Source organism: Blastomyces gilchristii, assembly GCF_000003855.2.
Source record: "Blastomyces gilchristii SLH14081 genomic scaffold supercont1.3, whole genome shotgun sequence".
NCBI classification, from domain to species: Eukaryota; Fungi; Ascomycota; class Eurotiomycetes; order Onygenales; family Ajellomycetaceae; genus Blastomyces; species Blastomyces gilchristii.
This window is the reverse complement of record NW_003101680.1, coordinates 1,989,046-2,014,170: the sequence shown is the minus strand read 5'-3', so window position 1 is coordinate 2,014,170 and position 25,125 is coordinate 1,989,046. Positions and strand designations below refer to the sequence as shown.

Sequence of the window (25,125 nt, the reverse complement as noted above, 5' to 3'; positions counted from 1 at the left end):
GGAAGCGCCAGAAACGGAGGTACATATCCAAGCTCCGTGCTCTAGTTGGGTAAAAGTAACTCTAGGAAACTTCATAAAGGCTTCCTGCTATAGGAACATCTTTGCGCCTGGATATCAGTGTCAGGTTACGCCGTTTGCCCCAGCAGGGCTCGGTGAAGTAGTAGGGCATCGAAACCCCACGTGATTACGGCCTCGCACCCGTGGACGCACTACAGAAGAATGGATGTATACATACACCTTGTGGATGGGATGGGTAGTTAATTATAATAATTATGATAGTAGGAAAGAAAATAATTCCCAAGTGCACACACACCCAGGCCATATCCAAATACCTCGCCAGCTGAACGAATGCAAAGTGCGAATAGCCATATGACTCCTACCACCAAAACAGTCGGAAACCAAATCCGCACCCCAAAAGGGAAACCGATAGCCCAATCATGTCATGCTGCCAAGAGTAAGAGTCCGCGCATGAGCAGAAGAACAGATTTCGTGCTGAGGTGGGTGTGGACGTTTTGGTGATAGTGTGAAGGTACTGGGTTCGTAGGAGCCTACAAGGGGGGAGGGGAAAGATCTTGGCAGGCCTTTTGGAGATTTTGAATGTTCCTTGGCTCTCTTTTTCTTCCTTTTCCTCCTTTCTTAGAGGCTTGAAGTTGGTTTCTGCTCTTTCTTGGGGGCCTCAGGGATTTTAAAAAAAATAAGTTACAAAATAATACAGATGCCTGTTTGGCGGTGTGGTTTGAAGTCAAGGAATGAGACTTTTTAGGTGGTTAAAGGCTTTGTGACGCGGAAAAGTTCCTTGATTGGCTTAACTATCTAATTTTTTATATTTTCCTTTTCTCCCATTTTGCTCATACTTTTCTCCTAAGGGATGAAACTAGCTCAGGCGATTCAAACATAAATGGGGACGTCAAAAAAAGTGGTGTTAACAATGCATGAATAGAAGTCAAGGATGGAAAAGAAAATAAAACAAGAATCAAACAATCAAAAAAGTACAAAAAAGAGCTCTATCGCTGGGGGCTCTTGGGCTGTCGTGACAGTACCATTGTAAGACCTCAGTGAGAGCACCAAGTATTGTCTTCCATCCGCTCCATCTCTTCCATTTCGATGCTTTCCTCGTTCCTCCGACTCACCAATCCATTAGCACCGATATGCCTATTCCGGGGTTGTTGGGGCTTGTGCAAGTGTTTAGTGCTGGGGGATTCGCTGGAATAATTGCATGCTTCATCACAGTCCTTGTCCCGACCTATCCTGTGGCTTTGCCGCCATGATGTTGTGAATTGCGATGTACTAGTGCATGTTCCCTGTGTTTGTCGCGTGATTCAGTCGGGGCCCCGAAGGCGGGGGGCGGTGGTTGTCGCAAGGTCTGTGGGAATATATATTCAGTTGCCAAGGGCTGAAATTCAGGTTTAACGTATGTACGTGGGCAGTGGGGTTATTCGATATGAGTAAATCTGCATTCGTATGGCGTTATTGTTCTTCAACGCAGGTAGGTGTTTGGGATGCGAACCCTCTGGGAGGAGGCCGGTGAGGTCTGTCGACTGAGGTCAAGACTGTAGAGCGTCCCACGGCGATAGACGTATAAGCCATTGCGAGAGAGGTTCAGGCTGCTGTGGGGGGTAACAGTGGTAGGTATGGTTCGTCGGTGAACTACGCGCGGTTGCTCTTGAACGGGTTCGGCAACTGGCTTGGGGTTGTGAACGACGACCGGTGCGGTCTGTCTACGAGTAGGTATAATAAGGCCCTTATCGAGCGCGTTGAGCAAGTCGTGCACCACTTGGCAATCACTGGGGATCTGAACCTGGATATAACGGCCGTATTCACGGTCAACCAAGGAGTATGGTTTTCCGCATTTTTGGTACACGTATTGCAATAGACTAGTCGCATAAAGATTCCCACGGCTGCAGAGGGGTCTCCCACTGCAGAAAGTCTCGTACGGGCGACTGCAAGCGGGGCAGCGAAGAGCATGTTGTGAGAATCGCTCCATCACATATTTTTCGTCATCTCGGGGCGCGCGAGACAGGACCGGGCGCTCAGCGCCAATCTCACGAACGAGAGAAGGCATAGTGTAACGTCGATGACGAGGGAAGTAGTTGTGCGGTGGTGTAAGCGGACTGAGAATATGGGCCCCAATATAGCGAGGGGGGTTATGGTAGGTGGGAAGAGGGTACCGAGGAGAAGACACTATGACAAGCACACTGGCAAAGGATAGTATGCTACAATATAGAAGATAAACAAGACGAGAACGGAGTTGAGGAGGAAAAAGGAAGAGAGATCAAACGGGGGAATAGGAGTCTTATATGTTGTTTGGGAGAGATGCTCTGGATTGGTGTGTATGATTGGAGAGGGGGGAGGGGAGGAAGAGGATGCCGATCTAGATATATAACTTTTCTGCGCCAAAGCACTGACCAGCGCCAGACCGGGAATAGATGCCGCTAATTCTAGCGGTAACGAGCACAGGGTCATCGACCGGGAGGGAGCTAAGGGTAACACTAAGTTGACCGGGGTTGTGTGGGCTAGGGTGGGCTGCCTTGGGGAGAAAACGAGCGAATACCAGCTTTGATGGTATACTGTAACTAACCGGCGATACGGGCAGCAAAATCGATGCGTATCGTAATATACACTGAATCCACGATGTAAAATTACATAGGCAGCACTGCCCGCACCCAGAACAGCGTCCGCCATGATCTAGATGAAAGGAAGTTTTGAACTCCTGTGGCTGAATTGTCTCGACTCTTCCCTATAGCTAGTGGTCGTGCCTATAGCGAGGAGGGGCTTCCAGGGCGGCTTATGCTGCCGCTTCCTTAGTCGGGACGCGGGGGTAGGGGAGAAGATAATGATGACGAGACAGACGGTTTGGTTTTCCGAAGAGTAGCGGCTGTGAATGCCGACGTCAACAAAAAAAGAAAATCATCAGATGTCATCGCTATTATGAGCTCGTCTAAACCCCCCCTCCCCGCTCGTTGTGTGTCTAACAGCCATCTGCTGGCAACACGTCTTCACTGTCAACAGTAAGGTTAAATTCTTTATTAGACAAAATCAGATGTATGAAGTAGAGGGTGAACATGACACATTTCTCAGCGTTGCCAGACTCCCGCTTGTCGGCATGCATCTGTCATATGGACAGACAGTTAGTTCACATTGTCCAATCAGGCAGAAAGGAATGGCAAGATGGGTGGTGAGAAACCAGGATATGACTCAATTTAGCATATCCCTCGGCGCGGAGGTTGGCCTTAGCTGCAGGTTTGAGAAAATCGTCTACCCTATATAGACTATGGACGGATGGGAGAAAAGGGGGGGGGTGGGGAGGAGGAGGAGGAGAAGGAAAACGAGGGTCGTGCATATAAGAGCGCTAACACCACGCACCCAAATCAGCCACACGAACCCTGGTCGGCATCAGTGGCATGAAAACTGTGGCTTGAACACATTCCTTCGAACAAAGGTTGGCTCAACCTGCTGTGCACCGCCTCAGTTCGTGTTCCGCTTGGGGGTCATCAATAATGCCACAGGCCAGGTCCCTTTGATTATGTCGCGAGCTAGAGGACCAATCCTCTGTGAGTGCTGTTGATGTCCAACGCTGTCTTATCGCGAGCGCAATATGTTTATCCTTATCAGGCAGTCCCCACGCTTGCTTGGCGAATTATCCCCTTTCATACACTGTCGACAGCGTCGCGCAAGGGCAACACGGCATACGCCCACGCAGACATATCTCAACAGCGGCCAATACAGTCTATATCATTGCGGATGATTTGTTCTCTCCTTCGAACCTCCAACTCAAAAAACAAATCGTCATTGATCACACGGGTCTTCTCCTGCCCCTTGTTATGGACACTGGATACTGTTGTGTTGACATCATCGTTGTTCTGGGGGAGTTGATAGGCTGTGTTCTTGTTTGGCGACCAGGGGGGACTGCGGCGGCTAATGATGTCATTGCCCTGAACCCTAACCAGCCGCATCCAAACAAAGGAAAACGCCTGACCTAAACGGGGCTAGGCGCTGGGGGAAGATCAGCCTCACGCGGCACTATGCCCGATCTGTGAGCTCCTTGTATCAACCGCCAACGTCAGTTCTTCTTCTCGGGCATTTTCAACCACAACATCCCCCTCCTGTTCATGCGGTCCAATCCTAGTGGCATTTTATTGACGATGTCGTGCTGCATTTGCCGTTACGCTATGCCATGCATTTCTATTTCAACCAACTGAGATTGCACTGGTTGGGGATTGACGATACCATAGCATTTCCCTAGCACTCTCATCTGTGTCTCTATCCCCAACCGCTCTCCTGTCTACTTAATACAGAATGATAAACTTATGGTATTAACCGTGACGTTTTGAAAAACGATCATGCAGCATTTCTATTTTGATTTCTGTTTACTCTGTTCTGCTGTTCAATTTTTTCTCCGCATAGATGTGATTTAACACATTCCTCCTTTGTCGCAAGGTCCGATATGGTTGCTGACCATTCGTTTTACCACCTTCAATATCTAATCTCTCTCTCTTTTTCTTTCAGTTGCTCCTTTCATTCTTGTAGTCCGCCACTCCTCCGAGGCAGTGCTGAATGAACCTCAGTTTTATCACCTTTTAGTTATCAATTGCCGCACCTAGGTAGGCATCCCATTCGGTTTAACCGGGCTCGGACTCTAGCTCAACACTCAGTTTCCCTGTTTATTTAGTGCCCTTTTCTTTTCGGCCATGGATGCGGAAAGACTGCATACCACCTCTTTAAATGGAGGGTGGGGTTCTTTGGAATATGCACTATGACAAGAGATATACGACAGTTATTGGCCCCCATTTCTTATCCACTGCCAATTCGCCACCCTTTTACATGGGCAACCCCAAATCCTAAGTTATGGCGCTAGAGTTAGGTTCTCCTTCAGCTGGCGTTGGCCAACTTGGTGTCCAACTTCCCTCTGTTCTCACACTTTTGTCACCTCCCTAGCCTGCAAAACTCACTCCTTTAGGCAACATCCATATACTTCATATTGGCCTGCGATAGTGTCTTCGGATTGCTGAGTGTCAGCTGGGTTGGGCTTCCGGTACATGTCCGGCTTTGTCAATGCTTTTCAGGCGAACATCCCCTGCAATCCATTTCGCGGACATTGTCTAAGAGTCACTTTCCCCAGTGTGGGTTACTGCAACAGTATACCTGTCAACCGACCACACCATTAGGAAACTCCTGGCCAGGGCATCACCTGCTAGCCTCGATCTAAAGACGACGATGATCGTCTGCCCGGCTTGATTCCCCCGGATATCTGTCGCTCTCATCAAAGATTCATTGCAATCCCTCCTGATAATGATCGTGTTGTATACCCTTACTGTCATTCCCCCCCCCCCCCCCTCCCCTGGGTGTGGCGATCCGTGACGCATGATCTCATGAGCCTAGGTGAAGGACGTCCCTTACCAGCGTTAGGCTCCCATTACGGGCACAATACACTAGAACATGCCCAACAGCCCGCTTCCGAGGATCGCTCTTTGTCTGTTTCCCTTCTCAAACAGCCGTGGCTTCATTACCCCAGTGCCAGAGGTGACGGCTTTTGGTTTTGGCAATACGGCATCTCAAGTCCTGGAGACAAAGGAAAGCATTATTTGCCACTTTTAACGAGATCGTCGTCTGTGCCTTGGTGGCAATGAGGAATCCACGCTCCAAATCGGGGGTGCGGAACTATCACTAGCAGGAGGGGAGGTTTCGAGCCTCATTACTTCCCTGCTTAGCGTCTCCCTTGCTACTACATCTGTATGGTACATTTGGAGTCTACAAAGCTCCCTCTGTGTCTATCGGTAACGTATTTTCGCCCTTCCCTGTCTGAAGGTCACTTCCCTTCTATCTTCCCAACCCCTTTCACTATTTACCAACAACCTGCCCCATGCCCGTGAGTATCAGCATACACTGCGGTAGAATGGTAAACTGTCGCCCTGCGGACATATTGCAGCTCACAGGCAGTCGTGACTGCCATTTCATGTTACCCGTTTTGTGACGTAGCGAGTCGCGGCTCGGCAGAAATATCATTCCACAGGGATCTCTTGTGTCTGATACAAGACCCATATTATTCATTATTGCATACCAGCAACTATTGTGAATAGTGCGAAGCGGACACTCATGATGCCTAGTGGCGCTTCCATCATTATTCCTGGAGGACTACCCTATGGCACAGACTTATTCTGCTCTATCAACCTTACGTCAATATCAATCCCACATATCAGTATTTTCGGCCGTTATCTCTTCCGCTAAGTACGTATTGGTCATAGGCTGTTTTCTTTTATCACACGGACGTGACATTGAATTACATCTGCCTTCGAACCCGTGTCGGACTAAGTTCCTATTGGATGCAATATACGGAGATATGTGATGCTGCCGTCGACCGCGCAGGCACAATTCGGTTGTAAGTGAGCCTATTATTTGCCACCAATGATGAGAATCACGTCAATTATACCAACCCCCTGCCCATAAAATGGGATGTGAAACGCATCCTTTGACTTCGGGGTTCACCTGAGTATCTTAGCACGGAGATGGTATTTCATCACATGTGTTATTCTCAATAATATCTGTTGACGCCATACTTACTTCTAGCGGAAAGCCTCAGGAGTACGAGCAAAACTCCAGTGCTGAGAGGGGCCAGGGCACCGTCCTACGGCACAAATTTTCCTCAGCTCTCCAGAAGCGCAGGGATTTGGGGTTAAAAAACGTGAAGTGTAGGTTTTTGCGAAAGGGATCGCTGTCTTTGCTACCAAAACCCTTAAACATGGGGCTGCTATTGAGGACATGAGCAAGCATACCAGGGGGCCCCTCCTTCCCCGGCGAGCTCTGGAGGCATTTTGCTCGCACCGATTATATTCCTATTGACTATAGTGTCATCCAACGGTTGCAGAGGGCCCCTTTGGGCAATTCCTAGATGTGCTAATGCCCAACTTTTGGGTCAGACTCTTCTTACCCTCTCCGCTCCTCCCTCTCCCCCTCCCCCCTGCCCCCTGGTATGCAAGAGTGACAGATTTCCACGAAAGTGTTGCGCACTGTCATTGAGTGACTTAGTGAAACTTTTATATAAATAAATGCATGCGTATATTTTCAGCCGAATAATCAAATGCAGAATTGAATGAAATACCGAACGGTGGATAGAGAGACAGCAACAAACAATGCTGGATGATAGCACTGATTTATGCAAGACCTCTTGACATAGTTGTAATATGCAATATGAGAGTTTTCTCTATTTTTGGTACCAGTGCCAAAACCGGATGAGAATAACTATGATGTGTCGACGAGATGTGATGAAATAGCTGAGGTTGGTGGTATGTCGATGCTGGCTGTTGCTCGTAATTAGTAGCAGTAACAAATAATAGGGGTTATGGTTGTTAACATGCTCTATTAACTACGATGAAGTTACGGTATTAGGATTACAGACATCAGACAGAGAAATAAGTTACATACATACATAACACAGCGTTTTCCCTAAGTATATAACTATGGGTAGTTACCGTACAGTACATGTAAAATTACTATTCTTGGACAATGAATTACCTCCACAGATCCTGCCTTTTGTGTCAATATCAAGATTATGCCTTGGAAGAGGTGATATTTTCTTCTTTGCAACTGATGAATTTCTCCTAATCATGCCGGGAATAAGTTATGGTGTACATCAAACTTGTCAAACCTCTGCTCAATGTTCGCCCGCCCGGTTTGGGCTGGCCACGGGTGACCTTTCGGGCATTCGCTAGTATTCATACCGGTGCTATGAATAAAGAAGACAACAATTGTTCCAAGAGAGGAGGGGTGGAGGTAGATCTTCGCATGCCATTATGTCGCAGCGTTGACATTGAGGGGCTTTCTATCCCTCAACTACACAAATGTCTCGAGAGCAGGAAGTTCTCGGTTTATGACCTGACAGCGTGCTACTTGGAGAGAATCAGGCGCGTCAATCGAGTCTTAAAGTAAGTTTTCTCCTTTTGTAATAGAAAGGTGACGGGCAGCACAATGTATTTCGACTAACTCCGATGACTATTTTCGAATCTAGAGCTGTAATTGAAGTCAATCCCGATGCTCTAGACATTGCTATGATGATGGATCGCGAAAGGGAGCAGAGGAGAAATCATGGACTACTCCATGGGATTCCATTTCTTGTTAAGGATGTATGTTTTACATCCATCTCCGTTTTGTTGTCGGGAATAACATTTGATTGTCACCTCGTACATTCGAATCTATTTTTACCCGCAAGGGACGGTCTGGTTCTAATGACATGTAGACCATGGGTACGAAGGACAAGATGCGAACGACTGCTGGCTCCTCTGGTATGTTATAGAGGCTACTCAGATTTTACCCTTTACATCTAAACATATTAAACCTCTTACTCATCCCTACAATGATTTACAGTGCTAGTAGGGACTGTCGTCCCGGAAGACGCACATGTCGTGTCTCTCCTCCGGAGAGCTGGTGCCGTCTTACTCGGGCATGCCAATTTGTCCGAGTGGGCATCAATGAGATCAACGTACTAGTGAGGCGAAGCCGAAACCTCAATTGAGAAAACGGTGCCGAAGATTTCGCTAACAGTTATGAAGCTCGGAAGGCTATTCCTCTCGAGGCGGCCAATGCCGGAACCCTTATAACCTTGCCGAACATCCAGGGGGTTCCAGTTGTGGAAGTGCAGTTGCTGTCGCATCAAACATGTGCGCTTTCAGCCTAGGCACTGAGACTGATGGAAGCGTGAGCTGAGTTGTTCTATACGCTGACAATGGCAAGGACAATGATTGGATATTAATGAATACTCAATGCAGATAATGGTGCCCGCTGATCGCAATGGAATTGTTGGCATTAAACCGACGGTTGGACTGACTTGTGGTAAGGGCGTTATTCCCGAATCACACAGTCTTGATAGTGTTGGCACGTTTGGGAGAACAGTGCTGGATGCGGCAATTGCTTTAGATGGCATTGTCGATTCGCCTACTGGCGCCCGTCTTGATATCCGTAAGTCTCTAATTATTTCAGGCCACAGTTGCAGTGGGGTTGCCACCACAAGATTGACAACCTTCATTCAAACTGTATCGTCTACAGGTAGCTTTCCAACCGCCCCATTTGTATCATTTGTTTCCGGGAAGGAAGCCCTTCGAGGAGCTCAATTTGGATTACCCTGGAAGGGAGTATGGGAAAAGGTCAAGCAGAAAGAAACGGCTAGAAAGCAATATCAGATTTTTGGACAGGTAATAGAGCGCATAAGAGGAGCCGGAGCAAATGTCATTGAGTATACCGATTTCCCAAGCGCGGAGGAAATTATCCCACCAGGTGGATGGGACTGGTAATTTTTCACCCTTTCCCTTCCCTTTGTTTTCCAGTCCAGCTAGATCATATTCTAACAAATAAATATCCACAAAAGGGACTATCCCACCAAGCAAGGCCACCCAGAACAATCGCAATTCACTGTAGTGAAGACGGAATTTTACAATGATTTGAAGACCTATCTCAGCAACCTCGCTGCCAACCCCAACAATATCAGAAGTTTAGACGATGTGGTCAAGTACAATGCAACGCATGCTGAGAAAGAAGGCGGGCGCCCAGGTGTCCATCCTGCATGGCCATCTGGACAGGACAGCTTCGAAATGAGTTTGGAAACTGGAGGAGTCATGGATGAGACCTATCACCATGCCCTGGCTTATATCCGCCGAAAATCTAGAGAAGAGGGCATTGATGCAGCTTTGTCAAGGGGGGATGGCAGGCAGCTTGATGGGTTACTAGTCCCGCTTCAAGCTGATAGCGGCGTTGGATGTCAAGTAGCTGCCAAAGCTGGTATTTATTAACCCTTCCATCCCCATGTGGCTTTGGTAGGTTGGGGTTTCGCCTCGGTGTTTTAATCCAATACCTATGTACAGGATACCCGATGATCACGATTCCTGTTGGCATCGCTACCGGCGAGAACGGTAAGATTTGGGTTTTTTTTTTTTTTTTTTTTTTTTTTTTTTTTTTTTTTTTCTCGTTTACCAGTTTATTTACCCTTGTTCCGCTGTTTATCGTAAGTGCGATCACGAAGGGTCCTGTTCTAACGCTCATCTTGCAGAAATTCCGTTCGGTATTGGAATAATTCAGACCGCATGGCGGGAAGATAAACTCATCAAGTATGGATCCGCCATTGAGGACCTCTTGGCTCTGAAATTAAAGCCTACCTTTATGAACATCGATGCGGATAATTATATGTATATTGGGGCCCCTCCAGAGTCCTAAATTTACAACCGTTTACAAAAACACTAGGGTAGTTTTTACCGGCGTATTGGGCATACAACGGATAGAAAATTTCTATTGGGTTCCTGGGTTGATGTGGGACATGAGATGAATGGAAATCAGAATCGGAAAGCGAAAACATTATGAATAGGCAAAAAAGGGGATAATAGAGTAAAACTAACCGTTGAACATCGACTCTTTGGCGCGCACCCAAACCCCAATTGTATTATATCGACATAGAAGAGAAAAGAATATCTATTAAAAAAAAAAAAAAAAAAAAAAAAAAAAAAAAAAAAAAAAAAAAAAAAAAATCAGAAATTTAAGAAGAATGCCATGAAAAACAGAGGAAATTGAGCAAATGAGAAGCCCATGATATAGCAAGTAAAATACTCCAGAAATAAAAAGAGGATATCCAAAATGACACAGAACACCCCAAACTACAATGTATAAGACAATACCTCCTGCCCCTTGACCGCAGTCATGATATGCCAGGGTAGTGGTAAATTACCTTGAACATGAACGATACCCCTCACCCTCGCCAAAGTTATGAGTTCTCTATACATACGCAGGATATCCTTCAACAAATGGTCGATCGGTCGTCGTGAATTAGTGTAAATTACATTAACAGTCATTACCGCCTGTCCGTCCGTGTCGCTGGTCCCTGAACGCCGGAGTAGGTACCCGCTTGCAAGCGCGGGCTGGTATTTCGTGAGGGAATAGGAGCTGTTGAGTCTGTGGGAGAGTGTTACGCCCCAGGTTTCGTCTGATTTGTCGATGAGAATCGTATCTTGGTCTGAATCGGTGGTTAGCTGTTGTGGTTGTTGTTGTGGTGGGGTCGCTTGCTGTTGGTCCGCGAACATGGGTGTAGTTGCTGTCGGAGGAGTGGCTGCAGGGCCTGATGGATCAGGAGACGGTACAGGTCGGGGGGTAGATCCTGGTGTTACAGTTGACAGGCCGTTCTGGGTTGGTTGTTGGCTTAGAGCGCTGAATTGAAGTGGGGATGATGGGAGTCTGAGGGACAAGCCGGGTTTTGTGTTGACGCTGACGATGCCCAATTCGACTTTGATGGCTTTGTGGCGATTGTACTGATCCAGTAGAGATTTCCACACTTACAGAACTTTGAGTTAGCCACGAGTGCATATCGTGTGATTGTGTAGACAGGATACTTACTATCAATCTCCTCAGAATCGACTGGCTCATCTTTCACAATGATCAATCGCCAATGTGAAGATGACATGTCCATAATATCCTTGGTCGTCTCCCAAATTTGTGTTCGGATTTCTGATATAGGCCTGGAGACTGGAGAATTTCGCTCTCGAAGACAATACGAAAGAGCGGTTTGGTGCCGACCACTATTGTCTGTCCATGCCGCTGTTACCCAGCGTTGGTCGACACTTTGTGAGTAAGCAACATGGAGGCATTTGGCTTCTTCTACCGGTGTTATGGATTCCGGCGCCAGTCGAAACGGCACCACTTTTGGAACGGGTTCCGCAAGCACGAGAGGAGGGGCGCACCCCAACCAGTCTGAAGATCTATCCTTTGGTGGGCAGCGAGAATAAACCTCAAGTGCCAAGCGGAGATAATCTGTCTGAGTGGGCACAACTAAGGAATCAGGTGACGCAATGAATTCCAATGGAATTATTTGAAGAACAAGCTCGTTGAGACGTCGAGTGTGCTGCCTGTCAGCATCACCAACATATTTGTGAAATAGTCGTAAAAATGCCGAACAAATGTCTACGATAGCCGCATCATAGACGAAAGGATTTATGATGTATATCACCACATTTTCGTCACTTGCTAATATGTTTGATAAAGCGCTTCCTAGAAAAACGGTTAGATAAGGGATAAGGCCAGCATTACTCGAGGAAGATTGTACCCTTACCAAGGATTTCGCACGAAACATTTAATGCATGCATGAGGGAAGCGTAATCCTGGTCACTAGCAGCATTTAAACTCCATGGGACTAGTCCGTTGGCCTTTTTTGGGCGAGAATGGCTTCCAAAATTGCCGCTAGAATATACCAGGGTCAATCTCTCCATGAATGCATCCGCTGCCTCACTGACATTTGGGGGGTAAATACAAAAGGGTATGATATTCTTTTCCCCTTGGAGTGGCTCTAGTCCAAATGTCTCCCAGAAGCCGATGGCAGGCGGTAAAATTTCCAAATAGCTGTTTCCGCGGTGAACTTTAACATGAGGGGAGGATATCTTGTATATAGAACCGGGAATACTTGGCCTGATAGAAGGGACTTCTTTCCGCGGATTAGAGCCGTCTTCCAAAGTTGTGTAACTTCTCAAATCCAATTTAGACATGTGACCCAAGCCATCGGTGTTGTCAAATAAACTTTGTGACAGTACATCGTCCCAGTCCACCCATTCCGGCATATATAAATCATCATGGACATGACAGAAGCTTGATTGAGTAACTTGGTCAACAACCAACTGCGCTGTCTGGAGGAGATCTTCTCTTCGCGAAAACACTGGAAACACGTCGTTTTGTATTCTGGAAAAGTATCCCGCTAATGGCCAGTCGACTGCTCCAGAGATGAAAATACTTAATAACGCGAGTTCATGTTCATTAAGGGTCCCATTGTCCACATCAGAGGCTTGTGTAAGCCTTTCTAAATGTGATGGCGTAGAATTTCCACCACCTTCAGAATCACGCTTTCTCTTCGAGTGAAATTGTATAATATGCGGTGAACTTGCGTTCGATCCACGATCTGTGTCGCTGTCATAATCGCTTGAACCATAGGATGATGTTGATGGGGATTGTAAGTCTATCTCTGGGGCGTTATCAGAGACAAGAGGGCCAGATGATGTATGGATTGACGGAGGTTTCGGTCTGACATTCTTTCCTTTTTGTGGAAAGCCAATCGTTGGGATATCAGATGGATAGCTTCGCAAGTTACGTGTTATATGTTGACTTCCAGGGGTGAACCAAAATCTTCCATCCATTCTATATTTTTTGTCCGAGGTCCACAGTGTCGGCTGAAATATGACGGGACTATACTGATTCTTTGCTGGACACGATTTAGAGATCTTTGAATTCAATGGTTTCGAAGGTAGAGGTGACGATACGTCAGGAGACAAGATCTTTTTGATTTGAACCGGGCTAAGAGGCGGACTCATTGGCCGCCTCCTGAGGCCATCTGTTAGAATAAGCTGACGGGGCTGAGTAATTCCCTCGGATATTTGACCCTCGGCTGCGGTTGTATTCAAGGGGCTGACGCCAGAGTGTTTGATTCTGCCATTCCCGTTTTTAGTTGTTATGAGGTGACCCTGATTAGTGTTTGATGGGTTAGGTTCTGCTATCGACATTGCAGTATTAGAATTATATGGTGTAGCTAAATTCGATTCGGCATGTTGTTGCGCTAACTCTGGTTCCTCGGTTTGCATATCAAGATTGTCGGTCAGTCCAGTAAAGTCGGGTTCATCGAAAAAGTTAAAATCTGCCTCCGTAATGCCCTTGGTGTCGAAGTTCGCGACATCCATATCCCCAAAAAATTCTTCGTCAGCCGCAGTATCATAAAGACCCGATCCAATTCCAAGTTCGGATGACGCCGGGTCCAAGGCGGTTGGCAAAATCTCTGAATTCCCACGAAAATATGTTGTGGGTCCACCCGCCTCGTTATAGATTGATTCAGTTTGGGTAGGTGCGTAACTTAATGTGTCAATGGTAGATGTTCCAAGTCTCTCAGATATGCTGCCTGCTCCCATATATTGGGCGAGTGCACCACCTGGTGGGGTGGGATATACAGCGCTCGCAAGTTGTGCTTCTGGCATGTTAATAGTCCTTGCTAAGCTTTCTGGCATGTCTGAACGGTCAAGTCTCAGGGGAGATGGTTCTGAGCGTTTGAGCTGTTGGTTTTCGAGCCCACTTTGATCGTCCGAGGATTTATGTTTATCGATGGGTTGGCTGATCCAACAAACCTCTTTGACCCATCTTTCCGCGAATTGCAATGGGCTCTCAGATTGGCCGGAGAAGAACTCAGTGGGATTGGCAGGGGCGGTCAACTTAGACCGCGACCTAGTGAAACATAGTCTTCCGGGCCATAAAATTCGGATAAAAGGAGACGATTTTTGGTGATTCAACGCTGATTTGGAAAACAGGTCACAAAACGGTCGGTCTGATACGTTAACTTCGACTTCAACCCAAAACTCCGATTCCGGGTTGTTTAGGTGCAGGCCAAACATTTTGAGCCATTCAGACACATTTTTCTTCCATTCTCGTTTATTAGCATTTATTTTGTCAGCTGGCAGTTCAGCATGGTGTGGAGTGGTTCCCATAGGATCTGGGGAAACCACATTTGATAGACTCGATTGATATTCGCTAGTCGACGTGAGCCTACACAGCGTCCCTGAAGGCGCTAGCCAGACATCATCGTTCAGGCGGGTAGCAATTATATCAGATTCTGAATCATGATGTAACTGCTCCAATCCGGGCTGCGGGAGAGTGCTAAGGGAGATAACGAGTCTACCTTTAGATGTCAGGTTTATATCAAGGGTGGAAAGGAATGGTGTAGACTTTCGCGCAAGTGGTGAATCCTCTCCGCCTTGATACTCGTTCTCATTGAGAGAAGCGTAGAGAGTTCGAGTCCCAAGTGGAACTACCTTTTGTTGTCTTGTGAATTGGAGGGTGACAGTTTTGGAAATAGAAGATAAAAGAGCCTCATGGAAAGCAGAATAAGTTGCAAGGTTTTGCAACTGTGAATATTCACCGACGTGAGGTGATAACCTATTCTGCGTTGCCGCACCGTTAAAAATGCTGGAACTAGGACCAGATAGTAGATGCTGTTTGATCTCCGCTGCTGTGTTAACACCAGATGCGACGTCTGATTCATGAAATTAGTGTGTGCCATATGTAAAACGCAATAGATATGGAAATTATACTTAGGAATGTTGCATTCCCAGCAACAATCAGACCCTCGCGAGGCTGGTGGTTCCCTGACGCCCGCGCCAGGGCATCAAAGTCTGGGCTGGCGGAAAATATCCATAATTCGGGTCTATCAGCCAACTGTGAAACAAGACAGCCTGCATTTCGCAAGGCAAATAAGGAACTCCATATTTCGTTTGAGTTCCTCAGAGTTGAGCTTTCCACGGGCCCAAACTGTGACCCGTCCGATTCCGGTGCTACTATGGAGTAGATTCTCCAGAATATATCGAAGAAGTCGTCCTTCCCGTGACTATTAGTAAACATAGAACAACAGGCGCAGCCTACAATTTCACTTACAATAACTCGGAAGTTTGTGAGCGCACCTGCTGGGAAATCCATGAGGGGCAAGTCCCTGGAGACGTTGGGAAAAACCCTCAGTTGGCCAACGGCATAGAAAGGCTTTCATGGAGTAATACCACTAGGTCAAGATGCATATCGAAAGTATGATAATGATGCATACACTAAGCTTAGGGTCAAATACTCTGCTGGGTTAGACGGCGATCTATACAGATCGGGCCTGTCGTGGTTTGTTGGATATTGTGGAAGGATGCCAAGCCGCGCAAAATTGAAGTGACGATAGAGACAGTCTTTATATGGGACCGGCAACAGACATATTGGATGTGGAAATCCTATGCAATAGAAGAGGTGGCCTTGAACATGGTCCATTTCTTCCATAGACGCAACAACCCGGTTGCGGGTTTGATATTGAACGGAGATTCCCCAGAGCATCAAAGCTTGGCGCCCGGGAGAGCCGCAGCCAAATCGGGCTAGTTAGTTCCCTACGAATGGATCTCTTGGTATGTTTGCCTCTAAGTCAAACAGTTTAATTCAACTTTTTTTCAAGTTAAACAATCGAAATTGCGGATTTTGTTGGACATCTGAAATAATACTCAACATTTCGTGGATTTGGAGGAACTATTCAAAGTCTTGCAGCTATGAAGCTGTCAAATTCCTCCAGTGTCCCTGTGTACACTATATCCGGTTCCTCAACCGCCAGACCGCTTCCAGAATGGCTTGCTAGAAAACGGAAGCGAAGCCTCAAGAAAGACCCAGAATACGCCAACAGGGTTGAGCTTCTCCAAGACTTCGAGTTCGAGGAAGCCAGTCAATGTATCCGTGTTAGTGAGGATGGTCAATGGGTTATGAGTACCGGTATGCCCCGGGTTTTCTATTTACGCAAAGGACAATTTCGCTGATTATAACAAACAACAGGCACATACAAGCCGCAGATACATACCCATTACCTACCGCATTTATCGCTCTCCTTTGCTCGTCACACCGTTTCCTTGAATACCACATTTCTACTATTGTCGTCAGATTATTCAAAATCCTTGCACCTACAGGCAGATCGATCATTAGAGTTTCATACTCCCTCGGGTTGCCACTACACCACCCGATTGCCCAGGTATGGTCGTGACTTGATATACGACAGACAATCAGCGGAAGCGCTCATACCATCCGTCGGTGTTAATCAAGATGGCATGGGCGAAGTGTATAGGCTGAATTTAGAACAAGGGCGGTACATGAAATCCTATGAAGTTGAGGTTGGTGGTGATGACTTTTCTTCTGCTGGTGGCGGAGCCCTGCAAGGGGGAATCAACACTGGCAGCGTGAACACTGCCGCAATTGCTGAAGAGAGTCACAACCTTCTCGCGTTCGGAACATCCATTGGAACTGTGGAGCTATGGGATCCGAGAGCTAGAGCCAGGGCAGGCATTTTGGTCCCACCTTCGGACTCCCAGCTTAGCGAGACTAAATCAGAGATCACCGCCCTTGAATTCCATCGATCTGGATTGACGCTCGCTACTGGGTCTTCCCAAGGCCTTGTGCACCTGTTCGACCTCCGATCCCCAACACCGCTCTTGAAAAAGGACCAAGGATATGGATATCCGATCCACACCATTAATTTCCTCACTCCAACGATTGCAACGCGTGAACAAACCTTGGAGCCCAAGATCCTCACTTCAGATAAGCGGATTATTAAGATATGGGACGCTCGGGATGGAAAGCCCTGGACCTCCGTGGAACCGGCAGTTGATATAAATAGCGTGGCCTGGTGTAAAGACAGCGGTATGCTTCTAACTGCCAACGAAGGGCGACAGCAACACGCATTCTTTATTCCCCAGCTTGGACCCGCCCCGCAATGGTGTGCGTTCCTAGATAACATTGTGGAGGAAATGGCTGAGGATCCCAACGATCCTCACGCCTTTACTGGCCAAGCGGGCTCTGTTTATGATAATTTTAAGTTCTTGACAGTCCAACAACTACGGAGTCTCAACCTGGACCATTTGATTGGCAGAACTACGCTTTTACGGCCCTACATGCATGGATACTTCGTTGCGCAAAGGCTATACGAGGAGGCGCGGTTAATTTCCAATCCGTTTGTTTGGGAAGAAGAAAGAGCGAAACGGGTGAAGGAGAAAATCGATCAAGAACGCGAAAGTCGGATCCGGGGCAAAAAGAAGATCTCGGTGAAGGTGAATAAGAAACTTGCGGAGAAGTTTCTTGAGAGAGAAGACCGGAATGAGCGACGACGAGCTCAGCGTGTTCTGGAGCATGGCGGTGATGAGGAAATGGCCGATGCTGCTGAAGCTAAGCCTTCTCAACCCAGCCGCTCAGACAACCCGCTTACCGATTCTCGATTCGCTAAGCTGTTCGAGGATGAAGACTTCGCTGTCGATGAGACATCGAGGGAATTCCGTGAATTAAACCCAAGCACTGCGGTTACAACTACTGATCCCAGACCGGAGAGAGGGTTAACTGCCGTCGAAGAGGAGGCTATTGATGAGGTGCCTGCATCTAGCTCCGAGGATGATGAGTCGAGCGAAGATGAAAAGCCGGCCAAAGCCAAGGCTTCTGGCCGCATATCTACAGTCTCCTACAGAAAGACCAAGCGTCCTCCACGGATGCAAGTATCATCGTCAACTAAAACTACTCAAGCGCGTGATAGGTCCTTTGAGTCAAGGGTACATAAGTCACGAACGAAAGAGCGCCCGTCCAAGAATACTGCAGTGGGAGAAAAGATAGTCACATTTGCCCCCCAGCCAAAATCTCGCCCCAAGCCGGCAATTGTCCCTGAAAGTAATGGATCTTCGAAACACTCAAAGGATCGTAGGAGCGCATCGGGCAACACGTTCCGTAGAATGTGATTGGAAACGAACGGCTGTGTGCATCGTTTGTGCATAATCTGGCAATATATTTCTTGTGTGGGATAATGTTATATGATATTACATTATGTAACATGGGGTCAGATTTTCACCTTGGGAGGCAAAACAGTCCTGCGGTGATGGACGTAGCTGATGCTTTGGAAGATCCGAGCAGCTTCGCCCCATAGTTCCTGTCGCAACACGGCATACACTCCCATCTTCGCCTTGGGTGCCCACTTTCGTGCGGTTTCAATGGCGGCATCCAGCATATCCCCTGGTTCGGCTATTTGATCTACAATTCCGTCCGCCAGCGCCTCTTTCCCTGTCCATTTATGTGCTTCTAGCAACATCCTTCGCGCAATTTCTGGACGGAGTTTCAGATGTGCTAGGGATCCGATTCCAGGAAAGTGAACGCCGATGTTAACGGGCGGCATGGAGAAAAATCCACGGCGGGAGTTCATGATTCGATAGTCGTGCGCAAGGGCTAGTGGACACGCTCCGCCAAATGTATGCCCGTTCAGCAGGGCTATTGTTGGATATGGGTAGTCGAGAAGCGTATGTAGGAGCTGGCATCGAATATAGGATTAGTCGGAGGGAAATATCATATTCGTCACCGCTTACGGTGCTGGCTAGGGAGGTGAACTAACCGGAAAGTAGCCGTCTGTATTTGAGAAAGGGTTCCTCTCTGCTTCATCCAGATCCAAGCCCTATTGCAATCAACAAATACAGCTCGTTTTTAAGTTAGACTTCTCCATAGTTGCTAAATCGCAAAACTTTTTTTCAAAGCAGTAGATATTGCTAAATCAAACAATTTACAACGCATATCTCAAAATAAATAAGAACCGCAGTTCTCCAGCCATTCCATTCTAAATTCCACCCGAAAAGCACTAACCGTACTCCAAAACTTCTCCCCCTCCCCCCGTATAATCACCGCCGCGCCTACCCCAGCTCCTCGCTCGTCCTTCCCGGCAGCGTCAACCATGCGCTCCACATCTCGCAAAGCGCGGATAATCTCCTGCGCAAAGGCGGTCGCAATGCGATTCTCGGGAGCCTTTTGGAGAGTAATCAGGTATATTTGGGGGTCGTCCTTTGCAGTCGATGAGTTGGACGGGGCGTTCGGGATGCGGGAAAGAGTGAGGTTTCGGTACGTCATGATGCGGCTACTGTGACGGTATTTGGCAAAGGGTATTATTATTGGTGGGCAAGTCACTAAGAGCAAGAGAAGCACAATATATCAAAACAAAGAATGCACCGGCTATTCTCTGCAATTGTGTTTTTTAATTGTTTGATGTCGAAGTTGATGTGTCGGCCAGTGAGTGAGTTACGGGATCGATCCATGCAATATTTAAATAATGAACCTCGGCGCGGATCTAAATAAGTTCATTCTTCAGCTGTCAACAACAACCGTAACCGCTCATCCTCAAGTCAATAGATGCAATTGAAACCTCGCCTCCATAATGAATACGCTAAAATGTGTTCCTGGTAAGATGAAGATATATTCATCATTATTCTAACTTTCTGTCACGTATCCTGCGGCGACTAATAATTCTACCCTAGTTTAACAACATTTAGCCAAACTATTTATGGTGAATAGAATTAGATGCAGAAATAGCCAGGAAACTCAATTTTTGTCACATCATAAAACGGGTATTCATACAGCGATTCTGACACCAGGCTTTTTCTAAGCTTCAACACCAGCTCCCTTTGGTGCTGCCACCACGGCGTGGTGGAGCGGCTTCAGTTCCCCTGCTTTTCCCTTGGCCTGACTGGGCACCTTTTCTCCGAAAACTTCTAAACTATCATGTCCAGGGTATGGCTCCGAGGGAACAGGTTTCCCAAGGAATTCACACAGAGGATTCCACCCTTCCTTGATATCATATATCAACAGCTTGTCTTTTGGTACGAGCTCGCAGATTTCATTGAAATGGGTCTTGAATGCCGCCTTTGCCGTATTTAAGAAATCGCCTCTAAAGAAAGCATACAAAATTTTATCCCGCAACATTTTTGCAGCTAATTTCTGCGGATCTTCAATATCAGGATTCACTTTACTTTCTTTTTGTTCTTGGGCCATCTTCGCTTTGATGAGCTTGGCCCAGGACCTGGTTACGTAAGTCAATGATGTCTTCTAAGTGCCGAAAGGCCTCCCTGGAGAAGCGCCTTTGATAACAGGAAAACAGGCAAAGGAACCCAGCGGTGACTTACATGTACCATTCATCAACATCACGCGTGTTCAGGATTACCTTTGCCTCCGGGTATGCCTTAATCAACTGTGGGGCAAACGCACAACATGGGCGCCCAACAACAGCCTAGTTACCAGCAGCTGAGTGTCAGATGGGCATCACCAAAGAATTCCATTGTGATCTCTGTTTCTCACCTGGCAGCCTTCGAATAAACGATCAAAATCCCCCTTCTTGAAGGTCTCTTTCCCTTCAAATACTGTGTCAAATGCTTCGAGCCATGCTTGTGTATCTCGTGTTCGGTCATTGATAGATGACGTGAAATAGTATATGTCATGATATCCCAGCATCCCTAGGGCAGCGTGGATCGCTGCACAGATGAGACTCCGTTAGCACGCGATCACATTCGACAGTACGATCTTAACGCACAATTTGCCCCTGCTCTTGGAGGCCCAAGACAGAGCACTTTCACGGGCGCCACCCGAGCCCGACTCGGACCACCATTGGCTGCAGCATAACCCTCAATCCCGTTCATTGCAGTCGCGATCAAATCTTGTCCAAGGAAGGGAATAAGTGGTAATGGTGCGTTTTATATTATTATATTATTGCCAATTTTATCCAGGGTTGATGTTTGAAATACGAGGTGATTTAAGGTTGATTCTACCTGTTTTAAAAAGTGGGAAGGCGGAATATATTTATATACAAGCATAATATGGACATACGCCAGGTGGCCACTCACCTCAATTCTCCTACTAGACACTTTTAGGGGCGATACAGAGTAGTTTATTTTGAGGGTTGTAAGATGGCACCGACAAGGATTGACCACTGCGGTGGGGAAATATTCTTCTGACCCTTGTCACTTCAGGTTGAACATGGCTCAACATCCGTCCCGTGCACAATTGCCAGTGTGTTCATTACCTCATACCAGATTTATGGTCGGAAATAGTCAAAGGACGCTCTGTTGCAGGTCGCAATGTCGTGTCGTTTGAGGGAAGAGGCGGCTCCATGCGCGAAACGCGCGTGTCTGTTCTTCAACTGGTTCTTCATGGCGCATACACACCGCTCTCTTGGTTGACTTAACAGTCAATAATTATTTTCGACGGATTTCACGGAAACTGGAAGAAGCCATAAATGGTACCCGGCCAAGAATACAGCCGCGGCTTTCATTACCAATACCGTTAGGAAATCCGGGCCAAGTTACACCCCACAAGGATTCATGCTTCAAAACTTACTATCGAGGGCGGGGTGGATGGTTCATTCTATGAAATGATATCTTCCATGTCGGCCACTTTCGGCATCGGTTTGCGTCGTTGGGGCTTTCGTATTCATACCCAGTTTACGAACAAGCGAGGATGAAGAGGGAGCGCTGGAGATTTCTTCATGCAACTTCTTCGCAGTTACAACCGTTCATATATTCACATCACGCTAAAATTTTTTCTGGGAGTTGTCTTGGTGCATGTCAACATGGCTTCTACCAGGATGGAGTTAGCGGCGCGGCATGTTCCAGTTTCTGACATTGAAAAAGCCACACCCCCCTGGTATAGTGACATTTTCATGTGCCAGAAATTTATTGTGGCGATAAACTCCATTATTTCAACAGCAAGGGCGTATTACTAGAATGGAAGTATTGAACCACCATGGATTTAATACCTGGCCCTGAATGAGACCGCCTCATGAATGATGTCAATTATTCACTGATCACCACATCTCTACGTCCGACCGTCGATCTCCCGTCCACAAATTCTCCGGATACTCAGCCATGTCCAACGGTTTACTATTATTAAACCTAAATGTATCCACCGTAGGAGCAATATTGTTGTTGTTCTGCAAAAGTACGATGTTGTTTTGTCGTACCTCGGTATCAAATCTCACTCATAAAGCACCCACCCCTGTCGCCTTTTAACCGCGTCATCTGTTGCAGTAGTGAAATCATAACTAACCGGTTATTTGACAGACCTCTAACGATATCTGATACATGATTCAATGGCTCGCGAATCGTAGAAGTGACCGACTTGCTGTTCAATATTCCTTTTGGAAATTTTGGACAAGGATCGATAGCAGGAATGGAGCAACCCCCAGAACTTCCCGTTTTTGTTCGACGCTCTATAAGTCTAGGCCAGACCATTTTTGTGTCCAAGGAACGCGGGGAGGGCCCAGTCAAATATATATTTAAATCGCCGGAATAGAAATCTCGCCGAGGTTGATGCTACCAATGGGCGACACGGAACACAACATCAATGTATCACGTTATGGGCCGTGATATCAGCCGTTAGCTATTGCGCAAACATCAAACGGCCTGTAAGAACAAAGAACATCAAATTTCGAGCATGCCTTTCTAACATGCGCTACATGTTTTTGGCCAATAACGAAGCCCGATGGCTCCCGCTCCGCTTCCAGGCCACTGACCTATTTAACCCCTACCCCAAAGCGCGGGCTTACATACACTCTAGGATACACAAGCACTGCTGGATTCAGGAAGTCAGATACCTGTTCACAGCAATTTAGACAAATGTTTCCATGGGATGATTGCATCTGGAAAATGTCTAGATAACAACGGCTACCACAATGACTATGATCCACATAAAACGTGGACTGGAGATAGGACAATTGGAATTGTTAACTGATCGCGTGTTTCGTCCGTGTGAGGAAGATAATACAATACCTTTCCTTCTTTTCTACTAATCGTCGTGTTCTGTTACTCTGCTTATCAACTTCTCGTGTTACAACAGTACGAGGTGTTTCAGGGGCTGTAATAGGGTTGATCGCCGAAATCTTCGAGGCATTAATTACGCAGACCTAATCTCGGCGCTCGAAAGATTCTTCGGAACGGAAATTATAGTTGTACACCCTTGAATGCATGAAAAATGCATAGTGCCGTGATGCAGGCTTGTCCACACGGGTTGCTTCTTCAGCGCCCGGGATTCCTCTCAACGGCTTCCTAAATTTGCCTAGTCGGAATCACCATTTCTATTCCTCGTTGCCCATGGACCAGTTGCCAAACTCGTTGGATAATACGCAGTTCCATGCAAAAATAACACGTTCTCTGTGCCTCATACCTTGATCTCCCATTTCCCGCTGAATGTTGGGAAACAAAAATACTATAGACGTACGGAGTATATATGAGCAGGATCGGTGTCCAGGTCGTACCTAGATAACCAAAAATTCCAACCTTTTGGCGAGGTACTATAAGCAGCATTTCTCTGATGCATTTACTCCATTTCTACGTCCTCTTCTGCTTCCAATTTAGAGGGGAGACCGCTGATAAATATGGATTAAATTACTTAATTTCACCGCCATACGCGCCACTTTTTGTTATATGCCCTGGCACGGCGAAGGAGCCATGGAAATGCAGTTCTGAATGCTGGAGAATGCTCTCTTCATTACAGAAAATCAACTACCACCTAAGATCAACTCAAGACTATCATGGAGCAACGGGACCACAATTATTTCTGTGAGACGTCACCGCCGTCCAGGGGATCCAATCCATTCATCCCCCTAACTCGAACCTGTAAAACAAACTCATCTCCCCACCTTCAGAGCGGATAATCCGCGGCAGCAGCAGATGCCTGCTCCACCGCATCCGCCTACAACGACATCAGGCGGCCGTCGGTCCCATAGACGAGATCCGTCTCTGGCGTCTCCACTGCAGATGTCTCTTTCTGCATGGCAACTAGATCAACAGGGTCTTTGCCAAAGTCATTGTGCTGTTTGGGTGTGCTCTGTAAGGAGCATCATTAATAGCTCCAAGAGAAAGAGAGAGGATAGAATTATATAGGACTTAATACAGTGCTATGTAATGTACTATATGAATGATAGAGAATGAATTAAAGAGAGAAACAAGAAATGAGTGAATATTTGTTTCTAAATCTACAGAACACAGCACAGCACAGCACAGCACAGCACAGCACAGCACAGTACAGCATAAATCTGTGAAAAATATAAGCTCATCTTCAGATAAATGCTCACATAGTGTGATAATCACTGATGCTCTTTGCACAGCTGTGTGTGCTTGTGATGAAGATGACAATGATGTCACTGATGAGCACTGAGATAAGAATACCAGTGCTGTGACAGTTGATTTTACCACTGTCTATACACAGAGTAGATGACTCTTGCAATATATATTATTTCATAGCATTATTTTGTTAATGAAATTCATTGTGATCATATATTCTAAGATGATTTTGTTAATGCTCATATAGAAGACAGCACAGTACTCACAGACATATTCAGATGAAAATGAGAAGTAGGTGGTCAAATATTCCTTAACACACCTCGAGTATTTGAATTATTAAATAAACAATAACAAAAAAAGTTTTCTTTTTAAAAAAATACTAGAACCTACCCTCTTCTCCCACCAATTCCCCCCCTCAAAACAAAACCTCCATCATCGTACGTTCCTGTATAAGTATTCCCAGGAGTACTGCGGAAGTCCCAGATGATAGTTAGCGGTACTATATAACTAACTATGTAGCTGCTGGAATTGATATGTAGAACTGAACTGCGGCGAGACGAAATCTGTTTATCGTAGTGGCTGGATGGTGTTAGTTGATCCCACATGTAAACAGGCTCAAATCAACTCTGCAAAGCCTCCCAGTCTCGGGAGTTAACTTGATGGCGTATTCAAGCCGAAGAGTTACAGCTGCTGCGCGGTTTCAGGAATGCCTTGAATTTGA

The 25,125-nt window shown here is 46.6% G+C and overlaps 8 protein-coding genes across 9 annotated transcripts; 4 read left to right on the top strand and 4 right to left on the bottom strand.

Moving 5' to 3' along the window:
* Window positions 1-646: 646 nt before the first annotated feature.
* Window positions 647-3,846, bottom strand: BDBG_02148 (uncharacterized protein). Its single transcript, XM_002627431.2, has one exon. It carries the CDS (start codon window positions 2,060-2,062, stop codon window positions 1,478-1,480), a length of 585 nt encoding a protein of 194 aa, XP_002627477.1. The 5' UTR covers window positions 2,063-3,846; the 3' UTR covers window positions 647-1,477.
* On the top strand, window positions 3,161-4,126 carry BDBG_02147 (uncharacterized protein; the record flags this gene model as incomplete). The annotated part of the gene is made up of 3 exons (XM_002627430.1): window positions 3,161-3,240; window positions 3,373-3,551; window positions 3,948-4,126. The coding sequence occupies 3 exons, from the start codon at window positions 3,161-3,163 to the stop codon at window positions 4,124-4,126; spliced, it is 438 nt and encodes a 145-aa protein (XP_002627476.1).
* Window positions 4,127-7,522: 3,396 nt separating this feature from the next.
* Window positions 7,523-10,478, top strand: BDBG_02145. 2 transcript variants are annotated; one of them, XM_031720670.1, is made up of 10 exons: window positions 7,523-7,919; window positions 8,003-8,117; window positions 8,231-8,276; window positions 8,359-8,479; window positions 8,544-8,688; window positions 8,760-8,949; window positions 9,037-9,277; window positions 9,356-9,765; window positions 9,849-9,896; window positions 10,034-10,478. In XM_031720670.1, exons 1-10 carry the CDS (start codon window positions 7,618-7,620, stop codon window positions 10,195-10,197), a joined length of 1,782 nt encoding a protein of 593 aa, XP_031576900.1. In that variant the 5' UTR covers window positions 7,523-7,617; the 3' UTR covers window positions 10,198-10,478. The 2 variants fall into 2 exon arrangements, with proteins under 2 accessions (XP_031576900.1, XP_031576901.1); XM_031720671.1 differs by having other exon boundaries at window positions 9,356-9,896.
* A 19-nt stretch (window positions 10,479-10,497) lies between these two features.
* Window positions 10,498-15,835, bottom strand: BDBG_02144 (uncharacterized protein). The gene is made up of 5 exons (XM_031720669.1): window positions 15,424-15,835; window positions 15,084-15,366; window positions 12,077-15,025; window positions 11,365-12,015; window positions 10,498-11,302 (listed from the first exon to the last, which is right to left on the bottom strand). The coding sequence occupies exons 1-5, from the start codon at window positions 15,463-15,465 to the stop codon at window positions 10,632-10,634; spliced, it is 4,596 nt and encodes a 1,531-aa protein (XP_031576899.1). The 5' UTR covers window positions 15,466-15,835; the 3' UTR covers window positions 10,498-10,631.
* Window positions 15,836-15,978: 143 nt separating this feature from the next.
* BDBG_02143 (WD repeat protein) lies at window positions 15,979-22,372 on the top strand. Its single transcript, XM_031720668.1, has 4 exons — window positions 15,979-16,278; window positions 16,339-19,754; window positions 19,830-20,379; window positions 20,450-22,372. The coding sequence occupies exons 1-2, from the start codon at window positions 16,062-16,064 to the stop codon at window positions 18,273-18,275; spliced, it is 2,154 nt and encodes a 717-aa protein (XP_031576898.1). The 5' UTR covers window positions 15,979-16,061; the 3' UTR covers window positions 18,276-19,754; window positions 19,830-20,379; window positions 20,450-22,372.
* Window positions 18,374-19,425, bottom strand: BDBG_02142 (enoyl-CoA hydratase; the record flags this gene model as incomplete). The annotated part of the gene is made up of 3 exons (XM_002627425.1): window positions 18,374-18,838; window positions 18,920-18,979; window positions 19,165-19,425. 3 exons carry the CDS (start codon window positions 19,423-19,425, stop codon window positions 18,374-18,376), a joined length of 786 nt encoding a protein of 261 aa, XP_002627471.1.
* BDBG_02141 (uncharacterized protein) lies at window positions 19,751-21,575 on the bottom strand. Its single transcript, XM_002627424.2, has 4 exons — window positions 20,879-21,575; window positions 20,647-20,819; window positions 20,475-20,578; window positions 19,751-20,371 (listed from the first exon to the last, which is right to left on the bottom strand). Exons 1-4 carry the CDS (start codon window positions 20,982-20,984, stop codon window positions 19,954-19,956), a joined length of 801 nt encoding a protein of 266 aa, XP_002627470.1. The 5' UTR covers window positions 20,985-21,575; the 3' UTR covers window positions 19,751-19,953.
* Window positions 22,373-24,011: 1,639 nt separating the features above from the next.
* Window positions 24,012-25,059, top strand: BDBG_02140 (uncharacterized protein; the record flags this gene model as incomplete). The annotated part of the gene is made up of 3 exons (XM_031720667.1): window positions 24,012-24,144; window positions 24,788-24,841; window positions 24,944-25,059. 3 exons carry the CDS (start codon window positions 24,012-24,014, stop codon window positions 25,057-25,059), a joined length of 303 nt encoding a protein of 100 aa, XP_031576897.1.
* Between the last annotated feature and the right edge of the window lie 66 nt (window positions 25,060-25,125).